Source organism: Diabrotica undecimpunctata, chromosome 3 (genome assembly GCF_040954645.1).
Source record: "Diabrotica undecimpunctata isolate CICGRU chromosome 3, icDiaUnde3, whole genome shotgun sequence".
In the NCBI taxonomy this organism is placed as follows: Eukaryota; Metazoa; Arthropoda; class Insecta; order Coleoptera; family Chrysomelidae; genus Diabrotica; species Diabrotica undecimpunctata.
This window is the reverse complement of record NC_092805.1, coordinates 36,363,066-36,383,890: the sequence shown is the minus strand read 5'-3', so window position 1 is coordinate 36,383,890 and position 20,825 is coordinate 36,363,066. Positions and strand designations below refer to the sequence as shown.

General features: G+C 32.7%; 1 protein-coding gene across 1 annotated transcript; it reads right to left on the bottom strand.

Moving 5' to 3' along the window:
• Positions 1-56: 56 nt before the first annotated feature.
• Positions 57-20,356, bottom strand: Brd7-9 (Bromodomain containing 7/9). The gene is made up of 7 exons (XM_072525734.1): positions 19,898-20,356; positions 19,546-19,808; positions 18,564-18,924; positions 12,955-13,231; positions 6,551-6,828; positions 6,200-6,493; positions 57-308 (listed from the first exon to the last, which is right to left on the bottom strand). The coding sequence occupies exons 1-7, from the start codon at positions 20,247-20,249 to the stop codon at positions 154-156; spliced, it is 1,980 nt and encodes a 659-aa protein (XP_072381835.1). The 5' UTR covers positions 20,250-20,356; the 3' UTR covers positions 57-153.
• Between the last annotated feature and the right edge of the window lie 469 nt (positions 20,357-20,825).

Below are 20,825 nucleotides of genomic sequence, written 5' to 3'. Positions count from 1 at the left end.
TCTCAAGATATTTGGGATGTGGTCAACGGTAGGTTAATAAAACGAATAAATAAAAATTTCTTGAATACATTTTTATTACTTAATATGTCTAAGAATCAAACTAAAATAAATATAAAAGCAAGTAAAATCATCTGTTAATTATTCATAGTCATACTATTCCATTAATATTTCTTCAATGGTCTTGTCGTCCCTCAATGGACTCGGTGCCAAACTGGGATCGCTCTCTAGAAACTGCCTCAGTTCCGACTCCAGGTCGATATTAGCCACTTCTGGCGCTGGGGGATTGCTAACTTCAGGAAGGGGTACACCTAAAACATTTTTTTTATATTTAGATAATACATGACAACACAGATGAAATAATGTACATATTAATAATAATCAGAAAATAAACTTTTTTTAGTAATATGGCAACAATATACATGTATTAGTAAATTAAACAAATTTTCAAAAAAAAAAAAAAAAAAAATTTGTTTAATTTACTAATGTTTGTATTTTGAGAACGATTTCCGAAGTGGAAATTGAAACGTCAATAAACGTATTTTAACCTTTAATTGTGGCTTATTCCCATTTAAATAGTAATTAATATACATGTAGCTGATGATATATTTCATCGGTCAGTCAATTTAAAGATCATAAAATACATTTTTTAATAGCTTTTTATGTAATATTGATGGAATTCATTGGACATATTATGCAAACCTAATTTTTAACTATATGGATAAATGTAAAGTACTATTATAGGTTAAGAAGAAAAAGCCTAGACATATAACCTAGACCGTGCGCTGCAATCTAAACCCGTTTCCCAAGTGCAACAGAAAAAAGATGGGAGCAGTACTTGCATCTCCTTCTAATGGGCGGGGTTTATCCATCACGTGACCTTCCCACTACCAAACTTTTTAATTAGATTATGTATTAAAGAAAAATATTGTAAATTTTTCTAAAAAATCTAAATTATTAAATTTTAACTTCATTAAATCAATAAAATCCTGTACCTTGTAATTTTAAAACTCAAAAATGTTTTTTTTTGTATGCAATATTTTCTTAACGATTTTTCCGAGCCACATCTTTCAGAAATAATAACAATAAAAAACATTCAAAACCTTACATCAAAATACTGTTTGATAAATTTCGAGTTAACACAATATTTTTTTTTTTTTTTCGAAACAATAAATAAATGACGTTAGATCTCACAAAGGGGCCAACATCGATTCGGACCATATGCTAGTGATTAAAAAATGTACAATAAAAACAACGAAGAATGAAAAGAGAAAAGCACAGAGAAAATGGGACGTAGATAAATTGAAAGAGAAAGAAGTAACAAGAAGATTTGTGCAAGAAGTAATTACAGAGATGTAGTTCAAAGAACAACAAATGGAGAAACAGTGGAAAAAAATCAAACAAACAATGCAGCAGAGAAAATGGTTGACATAACGCAAAATAAAAGAAGAAATAATCGGTTTGACGATTTGTTCAAATTAGCAGTGGAAGAACAGCATAAAACAAGATTAAAATGGTTAAGCATAAACAAAGAAAAACACAACGATCAATGGCAAAAGACAAAGAAATCATTTAAATCGAAAAAAAAATCAAAAAGTAGAAAAAATTATGAACGAGATAGAAACAGAAACTAAAAGACACAGCTCAAAACCATTGTACCAATACTTTAAACTAGGCAACCGAAAACGGACAGCTAATATAGCTATAGAAGCAGAAAAATGGCAGAAGTATTTCGAAGAAATATATCAAGAAACGGATAGAGAAGAAGAAAGGGAAACAATAACGAACACAGAACAATAAGAAGAAGATGAATTCACCTACACAGAAGTGAAAGAGAAAATATGCAAAACTTATAAAATACGGTGGGCACTACACAGACTGATTTATGAACTAATACAGAATATATGGAGCAAAGAAATAATGCCCGAAGAATGGAAGAAGGAAGTTATAGTGACAATCCCAAAACAAAGAGAGCATAGAATATGCAAAAACTACCGAGCAATTAATTTACTGAATGTAACATATTTTATAAAGTAATGACTGGTATAATTAGAGACGGACTAACAATATATACAGAACAAAGCATAGCGGATTACCAGTACGGTTTTAGAAAAGGAAGATCCACGATAGACGCTATACATACGCTAAAACAAGTGATAGAGAAAACATACGAGTATGACGAAAAACACATATACTTTTCCTTGACAACAGGCGTTTGACAGACTAAACAGAAAAAAATTATCCAAGACGTACAAGAGAGTAATATACCAAATAAAATTATAAGAATTATAAGAACACCGGAAGAGAAAGAATAGAAATAATAAAAATAAAAAATGGAGTAAGACAAGGAGATGCGCTCTCAACGGTACTATTTATTCTATCACTAGACAAGATAATAAAAAAGCTGTCTAACGCAGGAACTATAAACAAGGATGCAGTAGAAATGATAGGATATGCAGACGATATAACCATAGTAGCAACAGATAAAAAGGCATTAAAGAAAACTTTTCAAGAAATAGAAAACGAAGTCAAACTGAGAGGCCTGGAAATAAATGAAAATAATACAAAATACATGAACGTAAGCAAGAAAAAGAAGACACAAATGAAAGAACTGGTAATAGATGCACACAGTTTCGAAGAGGTTGAAACATTCAAATATTTGGGAGTATTAACGGAAGAAACGACAGTGTAGACATAAAAAGAAGAATTCAGGCGACAAATACAGCGTTTTATAGAAATAAAAAAAATGTTTAGAGATAAGATAAGAAGATAAGCCAAAACACAAAAATGAAAATCTACAAAACGACCATAAGACCAATAGTAGTATATCATGGTACAATGAATACACAAGGTATGATATTGCGCATGACATTTGACAGCTGGCCCAGGAGTGTGACGTAGTTAAGATCGCCTGAACCACCTCGAACCCATAATTACAGCTTAACGTACACATTAATTTTGAAATTATGGTTAAAAAGTGATCTAATTTTTTTTTAAATGTTTTGTTTTGGTTATAATTGAATAAAAAATATATTTTCAGTAGCGTAAAACCTTTACTTCTCCTAGAGATTCAGGCAAAATATTTATTTTTGTTTTCATACATATACTAATAATATAAGTACTCTTTTTGTATGCAAATCCCTTGAAATTTAAAAATTTTCTGCAGAGGAAATACTGTGAATAGGTAAATAGTAGTAGATTTGCTTATTCTGATTCACTGTCACTCACTTCCAAGCAGTTTTACTGAAATAAAAACAAAATAGAGTACAACAGACAAAAATCTGTTTTACAATTCAATATGGTATTTTAGATGAGTTATAATGAAATTTAGTAAAATAAAAAATATACACATTACTATAACCTACCGATTATTATATGCAAAATTTACTTATCAAACAATATAATAATATGAAAATAAGACACGAATTAGTTCAAACGTAAAACACAATAAATATCGACTTCAGACGACTTTACACCGGCAAGACAGAAAGCTTGTATAAAAACAAAAGTTCAACAATAATATCGGTTATCAATGGTGACTATTGCAAATTGCAAGTTATGAGATAATAAATATATTTTAAAGTATAGTGTTTAGTTACTATTTATTTATACTGTATAGTATTTTTTTGTAAAACTGAAAGTTTTTATTTGCCAGTGTATATCTGGTTTTGTACCTTTTTCAAAGTACGCTGTGCAATTGCTTGTTGCAATAGTGACAATGAAGATAAAATCTTTACGTTTCATACATTTCCTAAAGATAGCGTGACCAGAAAACTGTGGAGTATATCTTGTTGTAGATAGGATAATTTTAATTGTAATACTGCAAGAATTTGTTATACACATTTTAAAACTGAAGATTGCCAAAGAAATCTACAACAGGAACTTTTAAATTACGTTTCTAAAAAGGGTCTAAAACTCAAACCTGAGGCAGTACCTAGCCTTTATTTGCCTAAATCAACATCGGCTACCCTTTTAACCAACCAAAAGAAACGCGTACAAGGAGGCGAACACAGAGAGTCCAAAAAGTATGTTGAGCAGCTTCTTACTACTTCTAGGTCAACGACGTAAGTCTAAATCTTTATTTTTATTAATTATTAGTCATGAAACCTTAAATGGTTTTTTCATATCGATTTGTTAAGTAAGAAACTAGCCTTAGCCTGCTATGCAATTTGCAATAAGAACTGTTTCGGAGGAAATCAATTTAGCATCTTCCAAAATAACATATTTTTCTTTGTTAAATCATGTTATCATTATTAAAATATACAATGTTATCATTATTATAAACAATACCAAGATAATTTTATGTGTGAATATTACAAAAATGTCATTTTAAATGGTGTTCAATATTGTGTGCCCTCACTACACTCATATTCGATGGCCAGCTAGCTCATTCGATATAAATAAAGTTGACTTTGTCATTATTTATTTTGATTTTGTGTTTAGTTCAGTAGGTATATATACGTACAAATTTTGTGTACCTCCATTACCACTTTTCTGTATCTTTTTAAACATCTGAAATATCGAACTCTGCAGTATAAGTTAATTAACATGTACCTACGTGTAACAGAAGATAATTAAAACTTGTCTTATAAAGGATATCTATGTTTTATAAAGGATAAATATTATAATAACATAATTTTATCATCTCTTTATAATTACTATAATTAAATTAGCCAAGTTATATAAAAAAACTTAAAATTAAAAGTCTTTCCTATACAACTACATTCAAATGTTGCGGGAATAAGCGATCTTGACTACGTCATGCGCGAAAGCGAACCGATTTTGGAACATTATGTATCATACCTTGTGTATTCATTGTACCATGGTAGTATATGCTGCAAAAACATTTACATTAACAGCAAGATAAGAAGGGCAATTAAACATTTTTGAGAGGAAGATTATCAGAAAAATACTGGGATCAAAAAGGGAAAACGAAGAGGATGCAAGACAATGGATGAATCACGAAATATAAGAATGGATGGGTCAAGAGAACATAGTTAGAGCAATAAAAGCACAAAGAATTAAATGGTATGGATACATAATGAGAAGAGAGCAGAGCAATCCGTTAGGAGTTATAACGGAATGGATACCACCAGGTAAAAAAACTAGAGGCAGACCCAAACTGAGATGGAGACGTGGAAGAAGACTTAATATAGAAAAATAAAATATAGAAAGGAGATGAATGGAGAAAAGTAGTGGAAACAGCGAAGTCACACCAGAAACTGTAAAACCAAACCCAGAATGGGATGATCCCCCACACAAAAAGGATCTTCAAGTGAAAACGGCTTCAGCTTCTTCGGGAGCATATTGAAAAGTCTTTCGACTGGGTTAAACATGACAAATTTGTAATGGAATCAGAAAATGAAAATAAAACTCGAAGTCATAGATATACTTAAGGGGGTAAGACAGGGCTGTATATTGTCACCGCTGCTATTATATACAGTGAAGCCATCTTCAAAGACACTCTAAAATATTGTAAGAATGGCATGATTATAAATGGATAAATTATTAACAACCTGAGGTATGCGAATGACACGGTCATATACGGGACAGCCAAAAAATGGATGCCTTTGAGATGTGGTGTTAAACAAGAATGCTGTGCATACTTTTGACAGCTCATCGGACAAACGTTTCCATTCTTAGCCAACATGACATCAAAAAAAAGACTGCCCACAACATGTCTGCTGCGAATTCTACAGTTCTTTGATCACGTGATCATGAGGTGACTATAATTTAGAGATTAATTGTTTCTGGAAACATTCCGGGGAGAAAACCAAGGGGACGGCACCAACCAGATGGTCCCACCAGTATAGGAGGAATCCAGATCCTCTGTAATAGGGAAACGACAAGAAAGAGAGAGAGAGAGAGAGAGAGAGAGAGAGAGAGAGAGAGAGAGAGAGAGAGAGAGAGAGAGAGAGAGAGAGAAGAGAGTGTATATATATTCATTAAAATTGCATTTTATAAATTAGAAAATTAAGGTAATATTTAATTTGCTATTCGAAGCTGCAATACATTCTTTCAATGTATTTAAGTTTATTAATGCATGCAACACTATAAGATTCATTGATAGGCTGACAATTCCCTTCCACAATTTCGTTCTTGCTGATCGCTTATTTGACGTTCGCAGTTCAACTCAGATATGTTGTAATGTAATCAACGTTAGCAATAAAGAATATACCAAAGAACTATAAATCTATCTTACCCAAAGCTTTCCTTACTCCCGCAACTTGTGCAATATCTCCAGGATGAACTCTTTTCGCCATTTCTGCCAAGTTATCAGTGATTGATTCTGCCACATTCACTTCTTCCTCATTTGGAGGTAGACAGTTGTTCAGATTGGATGGGGGAGGAGCTGACAGACGTTGATATTGAGTGTTCTGCAGCTTCTCCAATAGCTGACACATGCCATCAAGGCGCCGTTGCATCTCGTAACGGTCCTCAGCTACTCTGATTTCATCGTCCATGTTATCCAAGAATCCGACGTCTATACCAAGATCTAAAAACAACAGAATATGTAAGATTATTCACTCAATACTATGAAAATATAACATACCATTCAAACTCTTTAATTCATCAACGCTAACTTTTACAGAATCGACAGGCTTTACTTCCAACATAGTCTTAACAGCTTGCTCTTCTTCTCGCAGGTTTTTGTTTTCTTCAATTGTCTTTTTGGTCCTGGAATGGTCACCGCCTGTGAGCAAATCCAATAGAGAGTCGACCAAATGAGTAGCATAGTCAGAGTCTTTCACAAAGTCCTGGACGCTTTCTGCATACTGAACGGAGGTATCAGAACCGTATGTTTGATATACCAAATCACTTTCTTCTTTGCTATAATAAAAATTTTTATTATCTAAGGCGAGCACTAACATACGTACCGAAAACAAGTGCTAAAGCATCGCTTACAAAAAGATTGATGAGAACTATAGAAATCAAAGTATTAAGAACCATAAGAGGAATTTCTGTTAGACATATAATAAGAAATGGGGATACATTAAGAGAAACTGGAGTCCAGGATGTAGTGAGATGAACAAGAGCACGACGCTGCAAATGGAGAGATCATATCGACATAACCAACCAAGGAAGAATCGCGAAATAGGCAAAAACACATACTCAATACAAAAAGACCACTAGAAAGACCCCCCAGAGGGAGACATCAACATCACAAGAGCTGGGATGACAGAATAAACAGGACCATGTCCTACAAGAAGAAGATTATTTAAGGCTTTAAACATATATGCCCCGTAAATACACTGTATTTCACGAATTTACGTTTGTTTTGGATTATCGCTAGGCACTCGACAGCCAATGGTCCACTCTACTATACAGCATAAGAAGTACGAAAGTAAATTGCTCTAGTAATGAAAATATGAAACAAGTAATTTTTAAATTTAATTAAAAAAATCCTTTTATAACTGGGCATTTTACGCGGAAATGTTTGTTTTTCTACCAGCTTTATTTTTTTGCTCAACATTAACCCATGAACGGCTAGCGTTACCATATGGTAATGGACTTAATAGAAATTCAGTAATTATAACGGTTGCGTCATTTTACTGTCGAATATTAGTGCAAGCGGTGGTTTAAGTAGATTCTTCAAAACAAAATTACTATTAGTTGAATTAGTGTGTTGAAGTTTGTGGTATAAAATGGATTCTCAACCAGTGGACTTCCGTCTAGAGTAAGTGTAAGAAATATTTTATTTTCAGCATAATTGTAAAATTATTGGTAATATATGATAGCTAACAGATCACTTTCGATCTATGTTAGGTTATTTTATGTTAAAATTTACCAGCTTCATAATTAGCACTATTTTGTAGAGCGTTACCATATGGTAACGCTAGCCAGTTATGGGTACTAATGTTAATTTACTGTTTATTTATTACTGTTAGAAGAGGCCTTAAACATCGTTTACATACAAATATTCTCACGGATGAAGACTCAGGTGAAGAGGATAATGGAGGTATTGTTGACAATCATAACAGGCAACAGCCCCTTTTGAAGTACGATTTAAATCCTACCATCTCGCTGGATGAAATGAAATGTTGCTTTCCTATTCTCATTTTATCGGGATATGTCGAATTACCAGGTCGAGACTTTTACTGGGACTCTCAAGATGACATGCGAAATCAAATGATAAGTCAAGCTATGCGCCGAGATAGATTTCGTGAAATTCTAAGATACCTGCACTGTGCAGATAACAACTAATCGGACAAATCTAATAAAATGTGGAAATTGAGGCAGTTGATGGATAAGTTGAAAAAAATATTAGTCAACTGGATTCCAGGTCAAAACTTGGATTTTAACGAATCCATGATAAAATATTTCAGGCAACATCCCTGTAAACAGTTTATTCGGGGACAACCAATTAGGTTCGGCTACAAGATGTGGTGTCTGAATACTCCATCAGGGTATTTAGTAAATTTTGATCTATAGCAAGGTAAAAACATGGCTTCAATGGCGAATATAATACAGGAATTCCCTGAAGCTTACAAAACTTTACCATTCAAATTTTATTTTGACAATCTATTTACGGGTTTTAATACTTTATTTTATTAAAAACAACTGGGATACGATAGAACAAGAACAATTGGGGAAAACAGCATACCCAAATCTTGCTTATTACCCCAAAAAAGAAAGATCTTTTGAAACAAACTGTGAGAGATAGCTATAGTTCAATACTAAACAAGAATTATGTCATATTTACCGTTAAATGGGTAAATAACAATGCAGTGTTGTCTACATGCCAAGGAATAATTCCAGTTGGTAGTGTAAAAAGATTTTCAAGGACGGAGAAAAAATTATTCAAATCAGTCGTCCATCAATTATAACTGAATATAACCGATTTATGGGAGGTACTAATTTGTTAGATGAGAATCTTTCAAGATATAGGATAAGTATCAGACGTAAAAAGTGATGGTGGGCAATCTTAACATGGTTGTTACATGTTTCTATGGTAAATGCATGGAATGTTCACAGGAAGACGGAATCTATATTTCAACTAGACAAGTAGTACAAGCATATCTTACCAAATATGGGGCTCCTCCTATAAGCGCTGGAAAACCAGCAATATCACGTTCCAGTGTGACATTTAAGAGAGTGTCAGATGATCTACGATATTATGATAGCCGTAGACATTTACTTGTGCTTAATGAAAATAAGAAAAGAAGATGTGCCGGATAAGGGTATTCATCTAATGTACGCACAAAATGTTTGAAATGTGACGCTGGGCTATGTATAGAATTTAATGAAATATTTCATACCATTTAATTTTGTATTACGTATTAGGCTAGCGCTACCATATGGTAACAGTCTAATTTTTATTAATAAAATGTATATACATCGTTGAACAATCTCTTTTCGATAAAATAAAAAAAAACAAATTTAGCTGTTACATGGTTAAAGATAGTTCCTTGTTAACGAAGTTATGAAAAGATTTAGATTTTTTAAACATATTTTTATTTTATATGTACCAGCAAGATATTTGATACAACCAGAAAGCTATAAGAGATTAACATAACCGTAGATATTTATTGAATGTCTCATAGCCTGTACTTCAGTTTTTGACCATTCAGAGAAACTGACCGTACTTAAGCGATACTCCCAAACCGGTTGCAAATTATTAATGGTACCCTAATAAGTTTTTCATGGTAGTAATTGTGATTGGAAAGAGTTTGTTTGTGTATTGACAGCGAAAACGACAAGACGTGTAGATATAAATCAACTAATATTCAATTTGCACGCTTATTTTACTGCTGAAAAAGCTAATGGAGGCCCTTTGCGACTGGTTTAATACATAGATAAACATGTGTGTGATGCATTATGTATTAGTGAGACAAAACTCAAACCAGTTTTAAAAAACAGAAAAAGTATAAATAGAGGTTGCACAATATAAACCTAGACCACACCCTAAGATTAAAGATCTTTCTGAAGGTTGTAAGTATGGTTCTGTAGAGGCTATGTTATGGAATAAAATGGATTTGGTAGGACGAGAGTATAAAATCCACGAAACCGACTGATACTGAGGGAAAGAGACATATTTTATTGCATGTGGGTCGACAACATGGTTTTATTGATGAAGCGGATCTTGTGTTTTCGTCAAAATCAAAATCTGCTAATTATCACGATAACATGAATACGGATATGTTTGTGAAAAGGTTGAAAGAATAACTGCTAAGTTTACATAAACCATCTATTATCATCATCATCATCATTGGCTCGACAATCCTTTTTGGGTCTTGGCCTGTTCTAGGATTCTTCTCCATTCCGATCTGTTTCGTGCTTTTTTTCTCCAGTTTTTTATTTTTAAGGTTGTTATATCATTTTCTATTTGTTCTAAGTATCTCAGTTTCGGTCTTCCTCTTGTTCTTTTTCCTACTGGCATCTGTTTGAATATTTTGTTTGGTATTTCGCCTTCTTCCATTCTTTCTACATGTCCTATCCAACGCAGCCGTCCTATTTTGATGAATGTTATAATATCCGGATCCTGGTATATTTTGTATAGTTCAGAGTTGTATCGTCTTCGCCATATTCCGTTTTCTTTTGTGCCCTTATATATGTGTCGCAAGATTTTTCTTTCGAAGGTGGCTAACAATTTAACCATCTATTATAGTTTTGGATAATGCTTCATACTATTCGGAAATTTTAAATAAGCAACCAACAAATTCCTGGACAGTACATCAAATAAATGAATGGTTAACGAATGAAAATATTTTATTTCCTCGGGATATTTTCAAGCCTGAATTACTAAGGGTAAGTATAAATATGGCGAAAGAAATGAACGAGCACAAAGACTGCTGAAATACTTACACCAGGAAAATTTATCCATTTTTTTTTCGATAAAAAGGCAATGTAGGCAGCCCAGATGGCAGTGTAAAAAATGAAATAGATTGTATCATAATAAACAGAAAAGAATGAAGAAATTAAATAAAGATATCTACCGGTCAATCCGAAAAGACGTGAGAGAAAATAATACAAGAGAAATAACTAAAATAATTCAAAAAAACAAAAGTTTAAAAGCTTTGAGGCGAATACGAACAACATAAGCAACAAAAACATGTACAAAATAAAAAACAAAAATGGAAACATTACTACGGATAGAACCAAAATCCTTGAAGTAGTCGAATCCTTTCGGAGGAAGGAGTATCCTTTTTGTTCCTCTGGATAGTGCCGAGTGCTTCATAAGCTGATTCATTGACTTTATTTATTAGCTCTTGGTAGGCATTCTGTGCTGAAGAGTAGATCAGGGTTGTTAATTTTTGGCTAAGCCATAAATTAAACTATAAAAATGATGTGGAGTCGTTTTGCAGTGCACCAATATTGTATTTGGATGGATTCATTTCCAGTGGTTTGGATTGTGCTGGTTGGTTGTCATTTCGATTTAGTGGTTGCAGTCGATACTGTATGTAACATTTTGATCTTACCTTATAGTGGTCACTTCCGCACTCCGGTCCTCTTACCACTCTTACGTCTTCGACTTGTATGTGTGTTTCTTGTTTTGTGATAATCTATAATTGACTTCGTGTTTCTAGTTTGTTCAACCCAGGTATACTGATGTATACTTTTATGATTTTATACATTTTAATTTATTTTTGCAGCTCCGTATTTACCTACCACTTTGTCATTTGTTTTTTGCCTCTCCAAGCATTAAGATCTCCCAACAGTACAATTTCTTTGGGGCTATTAATGAGTTCTGATAAGGTTTCGTATAATATTTGTTTATCTGTTTTTGATGCACTTTCTGATGGCGCATATATTCCAATGATCTCGAGATCTTATCAGCTTTTCAGGTTTCCTTTTAAGTCTTTTTTATCAATATTGATACCCCTGCTTGTGCTCTCTTGTCTTTCTCTACTCCACTATAAACATGAAGAAAACCTCCTATATATTCTATACCTTGGCCTTTTTTCTTCGTTTCGGTAAGAACTGTGATATCTGATTTTATTTTATTTACTTCTGCTATGATTTTATCTGACTTGGCTCTCCAACCTTGGATATTCAATGTATTTATATTCAAAGTCCTTGTTTGTTTGCTACGTGGACTTCGTTTTTTCCCGTCTGCGTTCCGAGGCTGGATTTTAGAATTTTTTGCAGTGAGTTTTTTGCATGTGAAGAGTAGCAGGCCCTACGCCCCAACCCTCTACCAGGATTTGCTGTTAGGGTTTTTTCCCTTAGTCGAAAGAGTATGTAGTATAAGGAAATATAGTAACCCGTCTACCCTCGGAAACCTAACAGCCATTCAGGGTCGGAAGAAACAAAGAGTTAGCCAAGAGAGGCTGATAGGAAAGAATAACGTCATTTCACTTAAGACAAGTTGAAAAATGGTGAAATGTGAGGCCCCTAATAATCCGTCAGGTGCTTTTCATAAGCGTATGAGTATTAGTACACTTTGTGTTCCCACTCATACCTCGGGGTGTTGACTACAGACTGTATTGCTCGTCCAGCATGCCATAGTTTCGAGGATAGGGTGCACGTCAGTTTTACAATGTAGACACCCCAACTCCATGGCCTCAACTAAATTACAAAGCTAAATCGTCATTGCATTACATCATATTTCTAGTGAGACGGCAGATTTAAATAACAGACTGATGGTGTGGCAATGGGAAGTCGATGCCGAGGCCGATCGTTGCAAACTTTTTCATGGAAACATTTAAACAGCAAGCCATATAGTTAGCAGATAAAAGGCTATTGCATTGATTCGTTTATGTGGATTGACCAACCGACAGATCCCGAAGCGCATAAAGTTTATAATCAGCGAAAACACTAGAAGATCATCAATGAGCGATAGATGGTTATGATTTCTACCATACCGCCTTTGATAATACCTGCCACAGTTGCAGACGAAATGCCGGGAAGAAACAATTCCATATCACTCCATATAAATAGCAAAAACAATGTATAATAACAATTTAAACTTTAAGAATTACCCAATTTGACATATTATACTGAAAACATCTTTACCTGAGATTGGAAAATGCAGAATCATAACTAGGAGCATACGAACCAAATGCTCCATAATACAGAGGCTTAATTGGCTTGGCAACATTCCTCCGATCTTCTCTGAATCCTTGTAACTGACTCGTTCCTTCAGATAGCTTCCCACACAACTGTCCTAGAAGAATTGGTCTTTTCTTTGTGCCAGGGATCACACCGTCGCCTCCTACTAATATATTTAAGTGGGTGGTTCCGTCTTTCTTTTGTTTCAAGAAGCCCATAGTTGGATTACCTCTTTTCATCACTAAAAATGTTTTTTAATCAAATTTTTATCAATCTCATTAAAAAAAAATAAGAGTGAAGAATTAATTACTTAAAAACATGAAAGAGTTAATGGAACTCTGTTAAAATTTGGTACAATAAACTATATTACATGGTTTAAATACCACCAATATACGAAGGAATATATCCTTCATTTTGTCTTTACTAGCAAGTTCTATCTGACGAGCTAATAATAGTAAAATGTGCATAATAGAATGGCAGGTTGACGAGATGTGAATATTTCTTTTCATATAATATTTAAACTATACTACAGTTTCAAAATTTTAGACACTCAGTAGTTCTCATAAATGATAGGTATCCTTCAGTTTTGATTTGAGTATTCCAGGGGCGAGCGAAAAATTGCATAATAGAATGAAACAAAGCCACTTACTCAACGTTAAATGGCCAGTGTAGAATATTCAAAATACCTCTGTTGCCGAAATTTTTTGGTAACAAAAAATATTATACCGGTGGTGAATCGCCAAACGGGCCATAGGAAACTCAATGGAAATTCTAAATTGTTTAATTCCTGCTTCCCTAATTATTTTACATCAAAAGATATAAGAAACTTTTTATAGAGGAGTGAAATCTACATTAAAAACAAGTGTTAAAATTGTTCTACGAATTAAGTGTACGCCAAAATTTTGCAAAAATATAATATATTTTTCAGGCCACCCCTTAAAGTCAGGCCACAGGCGGTACAAGAATGTGAATGACATGTTGCGTTTGATCATATTGATGTTTCTGATATTTGACAATATTTGAATTTTGAATTGTCCATATTTTTATTTTATGATTAAATTATAAACAACAAATTTTCGCAAATAGTACTACTATTAGTTAACACTCAATAGTACTTTGTAAGCAATAAATTATATTGTTTACAAAACAATAAAGTTGATGAAATATACTCAGTTCACGAAAAATCGCGATAATGTTATATTCAGGCAATAGTGCAAGCACTGCCAGATATTTATTTAATGTAAGATATAATACACGCCAATTCAATTTCAGGTTATACAACACTTCAAAGAATTTCTAAATTAATTAGATTAATTTTTGATTTTAGATGCCCCCAGATAAAATAATCGTTTGGAGCTAGATCTGCCGATCTCGGGTGCCACTTAATGTTACAGTCAGGTCCAATCAAACAATTATTATTAAAGCTGTTTTTAAGGAATTCCTTAACCACCCAGTTATTGTGCGCATGGCATCCATCCATTTGAAACCAAATTTTTTCTTCATTTGGAGCTATTTCTGCAAGTCTGGTAAAATCTCTTCTTGTAGCAAGTCTAAAAACTTTTTTGAATTTAAATTTTCCTTTCCAGACATTTATTTTTCGACGATATTGGATATGGCTTTCAATAATATCCACAGGCTTTCCTGTCGACCAAATCCTATAATTTTGAACATTTGGTTCATTATTTAATGTAAATGTACATTCATCACTAAACAAAATGTTTTTTTTTAATTGTCTGCAAAATTTCATAACAAAATTCCGCTCATCACTCAACAACTCCTTCTCCAACATTGAAATTATTCATTTTCAAAATTTTTAAGACCATGGAATTATGAATATTAAACTGGTCTGCAATGGTCCAAGAACTTATTTTAGGATTTTCTACAACTACCGTTAATATATTTATTTATTTAATTTTGATTTTCTAAATTTCTTGGTACCTCATCAATATTGTTTGTACAGGTACAATTAGAAATCACGGTCGCAGTATTTTTAAAATTTTGTAAATCCTTTGAATTGTTGAATGACTTGGAATTGGTTTATTGCGATATCTTACTCTAAATAAAGAACTGACAATTCACGCACTATTGCCTGAATAAAACATTTTTATTATTGCTGCTTTCTACTCAAATGGTCTGATACCTGTGCATTTGTGTAATAATTGTACCTTTGTTCGAGATGTACATGAACACAACAGCACATTCTAGAAATAACTTTTATCTGAATAGGATCAACACTAATTTTGGTCAGAACAATCTTTTTTATAGGGGATTAAAGCAATACAATGAATTACCGGAAAACATTAAGGCTTCTGGAAACTTAGCTCAATTTAAAAATTTATGTAAGATATATGTTAAGCAAAGCATTGTGATTTAATTTTAAGGGTATAAATTGATGTATTTATATGTATATTTTTCTAGCCATGTGCTATTAATAAAGATTATTATTATTATTTATTATTATTAACTAAATACATTTTTAATCAACTTTATTGTTTTTTAAACAATAAATCACAAATAAAAATTTTGGCAATTCAAATATTGTCAAATATCAGAAACATCAATATGACCAAACGCAACATGTCATACACATTCTTGCACAGCGTGTGGCCTGATTTTAAGGGGTGGCCTGAAAAATTTATTATATTTTTACAAAATTTTGGAATTTTGTACGTTTAATTTGTAGAACAATTTAACATTTGTTTTCTATACATATTTCAGTCCTCTATAAACAGTTTTTCTTGACTTTTGATGTAAAATAATTAGGGAAGCAGGAATTCAACAATTTAGAATTTTCCACTGGGTTTCGTATGGCCTATTTGATGATTCACCACCCTGTATATACAGAGTGGATTAAAAGTCTGAAAACGCCTAATTATCTCTTAAATGGATGGTCCAAATTGTAGAAGAACTAAGATACGCCTATTCTGTAATATAGAGATTTTAAATGTGATGCTTGCAATGTTGCCAGGTTTAAGGTTTTTCTGATATCATTAGTCACTTTGGTTTTCTATATAAAATACTCTGTAGATTATAATATTATTGGAATCCCTACTTCAATACGAGTTCAACAATCTAACACTTGGTATTTTATCTGGTCGTGAAGGTCTTAAATAAATAAAACTTCTTAGTGTCAAAAATTTTGAAGTAATTCAGTAAATTTAGAGTTCCGTGATTTTGACAATAATTTTTAAAACTAAAAATAGCTTGACATTTATTGAAAAGCCTTGTAAAATAAATTGTATTAATAACTAAATGTGATAGTTATTTTATGTGTTACAATAAAGAAAGTTTTTAATAAAAAAGCGAATTATAAACTACCTAACTTGTTCAATAATACTCTCCCAAACCATTTTTCTATCCATAAGACGACGGTACAAAAAATTGTAAAGCACTTTGAGGAAACTTAACGAATAAAAGATGGGATTCGAACAGATAGATCATGAACTGAAACATTACAATAAAACTTTAGATATTGTTCTGAAGCTATTTTCTTGCGACATTTTAAAGTAATTATTATTTAAAAGGAATAAGCAACAATTAAAGGTTAAAGTAAATTTATTGACATTTCAATTTCCACTTCGGAAATAATTCTCAAAATACAAACATTAGTTTTGAGAAATGATGACAAGAATCCATATTAAATTCTAGAAAAACATGAAGAAATGTATTAGATGTATTCTACCATCGTTTAGGATACTCTAAGCCGGTTTTTGAGGTTTAAAGTGCAAAACCATCATCAGAAAGTGCAAGAGCACTTACTGATAATGTGCTGACCAATAGTTAACTTGGTATGTGTACCAAGATACAAAGGCATGGAGGGGAACAAACGGGCTGAGTAGACCCTGGCAATACAGGGCTCATCTACTCTGCCTGTGGGACTCAAACCTGTGATTGGATGGGCCTTTAGTACTAGTCAGAGCTAAGTGTCTGAAGAGCTCACAATTGGGCCCTGCTCCGATCTACCATAACCATATGTTCAATAATAACGAAAATGCTGTGTAGTGCAATTTTGGTAGTCGCCTAGTTTGTTTTTTATCTTAATATAATCGTTATCCCCTCCTCTTTCATTTAATGTATCACATGCTGCAATAGGACCAATAACAATGAAGATCTAATGTAATGCCCCTTAGGCAATGCCGATAAGTTTGTTTTTTCCTCAATTGTACTAGTTACCTTCTTCTCTTTCTCACAAGACCTTATATGTCACGACCCGTAGAACAGTTCTCGAGCTGTGCCACTTTGTGAACAATTCACGTATTGATGACGGTCGCAAAAATCTGTTGCGTATTTAATGATTTATTTCCAATCAAAAAAGTGTTCAACATCGCTAAAGAAGTTTTTACTTAAAAATAGCCATCTTCTAATAAAAAACTCCATCTAGCCGAAATATGCCTCACAATTCAAGGTACCTCCGTTTACATATCACACAACCACAAACACACAACACAACAATTATCATCCTCCAGGTCATAGTCTGGACCATTTCAGATCTGACATTAAAAAAATTTACACATCAACTGATATTCAAAACACTGACACGACATACAACACACAAATTCCTAACTAAACACATTAAAATACACATCAAAACATATCATTCATATTCATAGTCACTCCATAAATCACAGAGTATTACAACCAATTACAAATTTCCTTAAGACACCTTAAACTCAGGCAGCTCTTTAAAATATGACATCAAACAAATGACACAATACACAGAAAATTTTGTCACAAAACTCTCAAAAGATCTCAACTTAGAACTCATACAAATACAGTACTCGAGTTATTAATAGTTGAGTATTAATCTCCTGTTAGAGGAGATTAATAACCAGTCATTATGCTTACGCTCATCCCGGTTGTTCCGAGTGTCCATTAATATAGATGGACGCCCGATTCAAACAACTGAGGAACTTAGGGAAGCAGCAGCAATTATACTATATATTACGATTACTAGAACGAAGAGTCCCTTGTATCACTCAATGCAATACACTTACACAATACAAAATACAGGATACACCACATCTCTAGCCAAATTTTGCAGTCAAACCCCACTAATCCTAATCGCTCTGGATATGTTAGACAAGTTGAATAAGATAGCCTACCATTACACAACGAACCCATTAATGCCAAACCTCTGCTGAAAAAACTCAAAGTTTTGCCCGGAGCCAAATACCTAACCATCACATCATGCTATATTAAATCCTAAATAGGACGAAATATGTATAATCTAATTATAGAAGCACTATATGTGAAATAAAATCTTAACTGTCATTTCTATATATTTATTTACTCTTATTTTGAGTATTAGAAGCCAGTGAGTGAAAATCTGAATTTTGGTTTTGTACCTAATATTTTACCTAATATTTAGATATGATACCGGACATGATATTGGAGATTTGGTACCTAATAGAAATCCACAGATTTTTACTTTTTGCTTCATACTATAATGCTTTAGATCCTTAATTATAACATTAGTTTTTGTGTAATTTCATTTTTTTAGGTGACCTACCTCCTTTAAAAATTGCAATAACATACTTATATACATTTACTGTTCAAATATAAAAATAACTTACATAGTTTTGCCTTAGCAGTTCTTGCTGCAATCTGTGCTTTTGACAAAATCTCTTCAGGTGTCAACTCATCAGTTATGGGCTCAAATTTAGACACTGGCATCTTTCTCTTAACTTCATGTGCATGATCACTGTCATCATAATCGTCTTGATGCTTAACAGCTCTCAGTTCTGCTGTTATTTCAAATCCTACATCTTCACTAGTTATTTCAGGCACCAAGTTCAACATCCATCCTAGTTTCTCAGGAACCATGATCTTCAAACCAGCTTGGAGTAGTTTTTTGCTAGCTTTGTAGTAGACTGTGTCTACATGGTTGTATTTCATTGCATTGGTACACATCAGCTTGAAGTCCTCAATAAATTGCTACAATAGAAACATACATTTTGTAAATATATCTGTATTTGATGCCTAAAGATGTTTTTTAAAAAAATTAAGTATATAATTTATATTATAGCTTAATTGTAATATAATAGTATTGTTACAGATAATTATGACCTTTAAAACTAAATATATTATGACTAATTCTGTTTTTGTTCTAGTTTGTTTACCAGAAACCTCTAGACCCGGATTATGATGAGTCATCCAGGACTCGAGGTTTCTAAGCAGTTGAAAAACTAGTTTTAGCTGAAGACCGCCTTTGTCAAAATACCAGTCTATTCGATGGAGTTCCCGTTATTCTTGTCAACACCACCAACAACCGGTCTTCCCCAATGTTCGAGTAAATTCATGTCTGCTATAGGGAATTCTGAAACTAACGGAGTTTTATATAAAAAGAGAAATTTTGTTGGGAAGAGAACAGTTAATATCTGAAGATCGCGCACCGCGTTTAAATTGTAAGATCCGATAGATAAATTATGCAATTAGTCAAATAAATTGTTGTACAGTGGTTTAATAAATTGATATAAATTATCGTGTTTTTTTAATAAATTAAAATAAAAACAATATAATAAATTAGAATTAATAAAAACATTACAGTATACTCACATCTAAATGTGCATACTGATTTTCTTCAATTTTCTGTCTCATAGTACTAAAATCCATAGGATTACTTATTATTGTAGAATAACCTGGTGCAATGTTATCAGTGACCGGCCAGGCAAAGAAGTTCTGAGGATCCTTTTTCTCCAACTGGCTTAATAAATGATCCAAACCTTTTGAAAGTGGTGTTCTCTCCTGAAGTTTTTTGATGACACAAGTCCTTAGTTCACGGCCTGGACTTCCAATTTGTGGATAAATAGTAATATCCTCTACAATAAAAGAAAATATTGTATGTATAATAGTGTTATAATATTTTATACTAGATAAACACTGATGTAGACCTAATAACACGTCTTACCATTTTCTTCGTTTTCTTCCCTTTTTCTCTTCTTATCCTTGTGGTGATGTTTATGCCTCTTTTCCCTATCCTTGTTCTTATCTTTCTTCTTTTTCTTTTTCTTAGATTTTTTATGATGAGCTCTCGCCAAACCAAAATATGGATCATTAGGATCAATCTGCATTTGTTCTTCTAATCCCTCTCCAACTAACGGTAAACCAGTCCCAAATTCTGGGTTATGTTCAGGAGTCGTTTGTGAACCAACTTTAAGTATCAATTTGAGACCCGGTTTGTCTTCTTTTTCTCTTTTCTCACTCTTATGTTTTTTGTGCTTTTTCTGTGGGGGCGTGGGGGACATTACCGGGGAGGACATGATTGAGCTTAGATCAATATTTTTTTTACAAGCTGAAGCTACTCCGCTTCACTTTTATTATTGTTTTGTTTTTTTATTAGTGAGGTTATGTTGAACGTGTCAACGTAATCAAGGCATTTTTTGCGAATACAAATTTTTTTAAAAATAGTCTGTAATTTGCTTGTCAATATTAATATTGTTAATATTTATGTTCTTTGTATTGTAACGTGTTTTTTGTGTTTAAATTTTGGTAGGATACTAGTTGTCATATCTTTATATTTTTTTATATTTCCATATATGGAATTACGATAATATGTGATAATTTTTGTTACTTTTTATAACGAATTATATAAAAAAACACTATTGAATTTGTTCTTAATTATTTAAAAAATCTTAAACACATTTTATACAAAATAAAAATAAATTTTTTGATTACGAATAATACTACTGCGTTATATGCAACACATCTTACTCTACTACCACAGCACAGCACAATCACAAAATCAAAAAGTAATATATATATATATATATTATATTCTTTATCTATGATCAAAATACCATGTGGGATTGTGGGATATGCTGTGATGTGACCAAGAA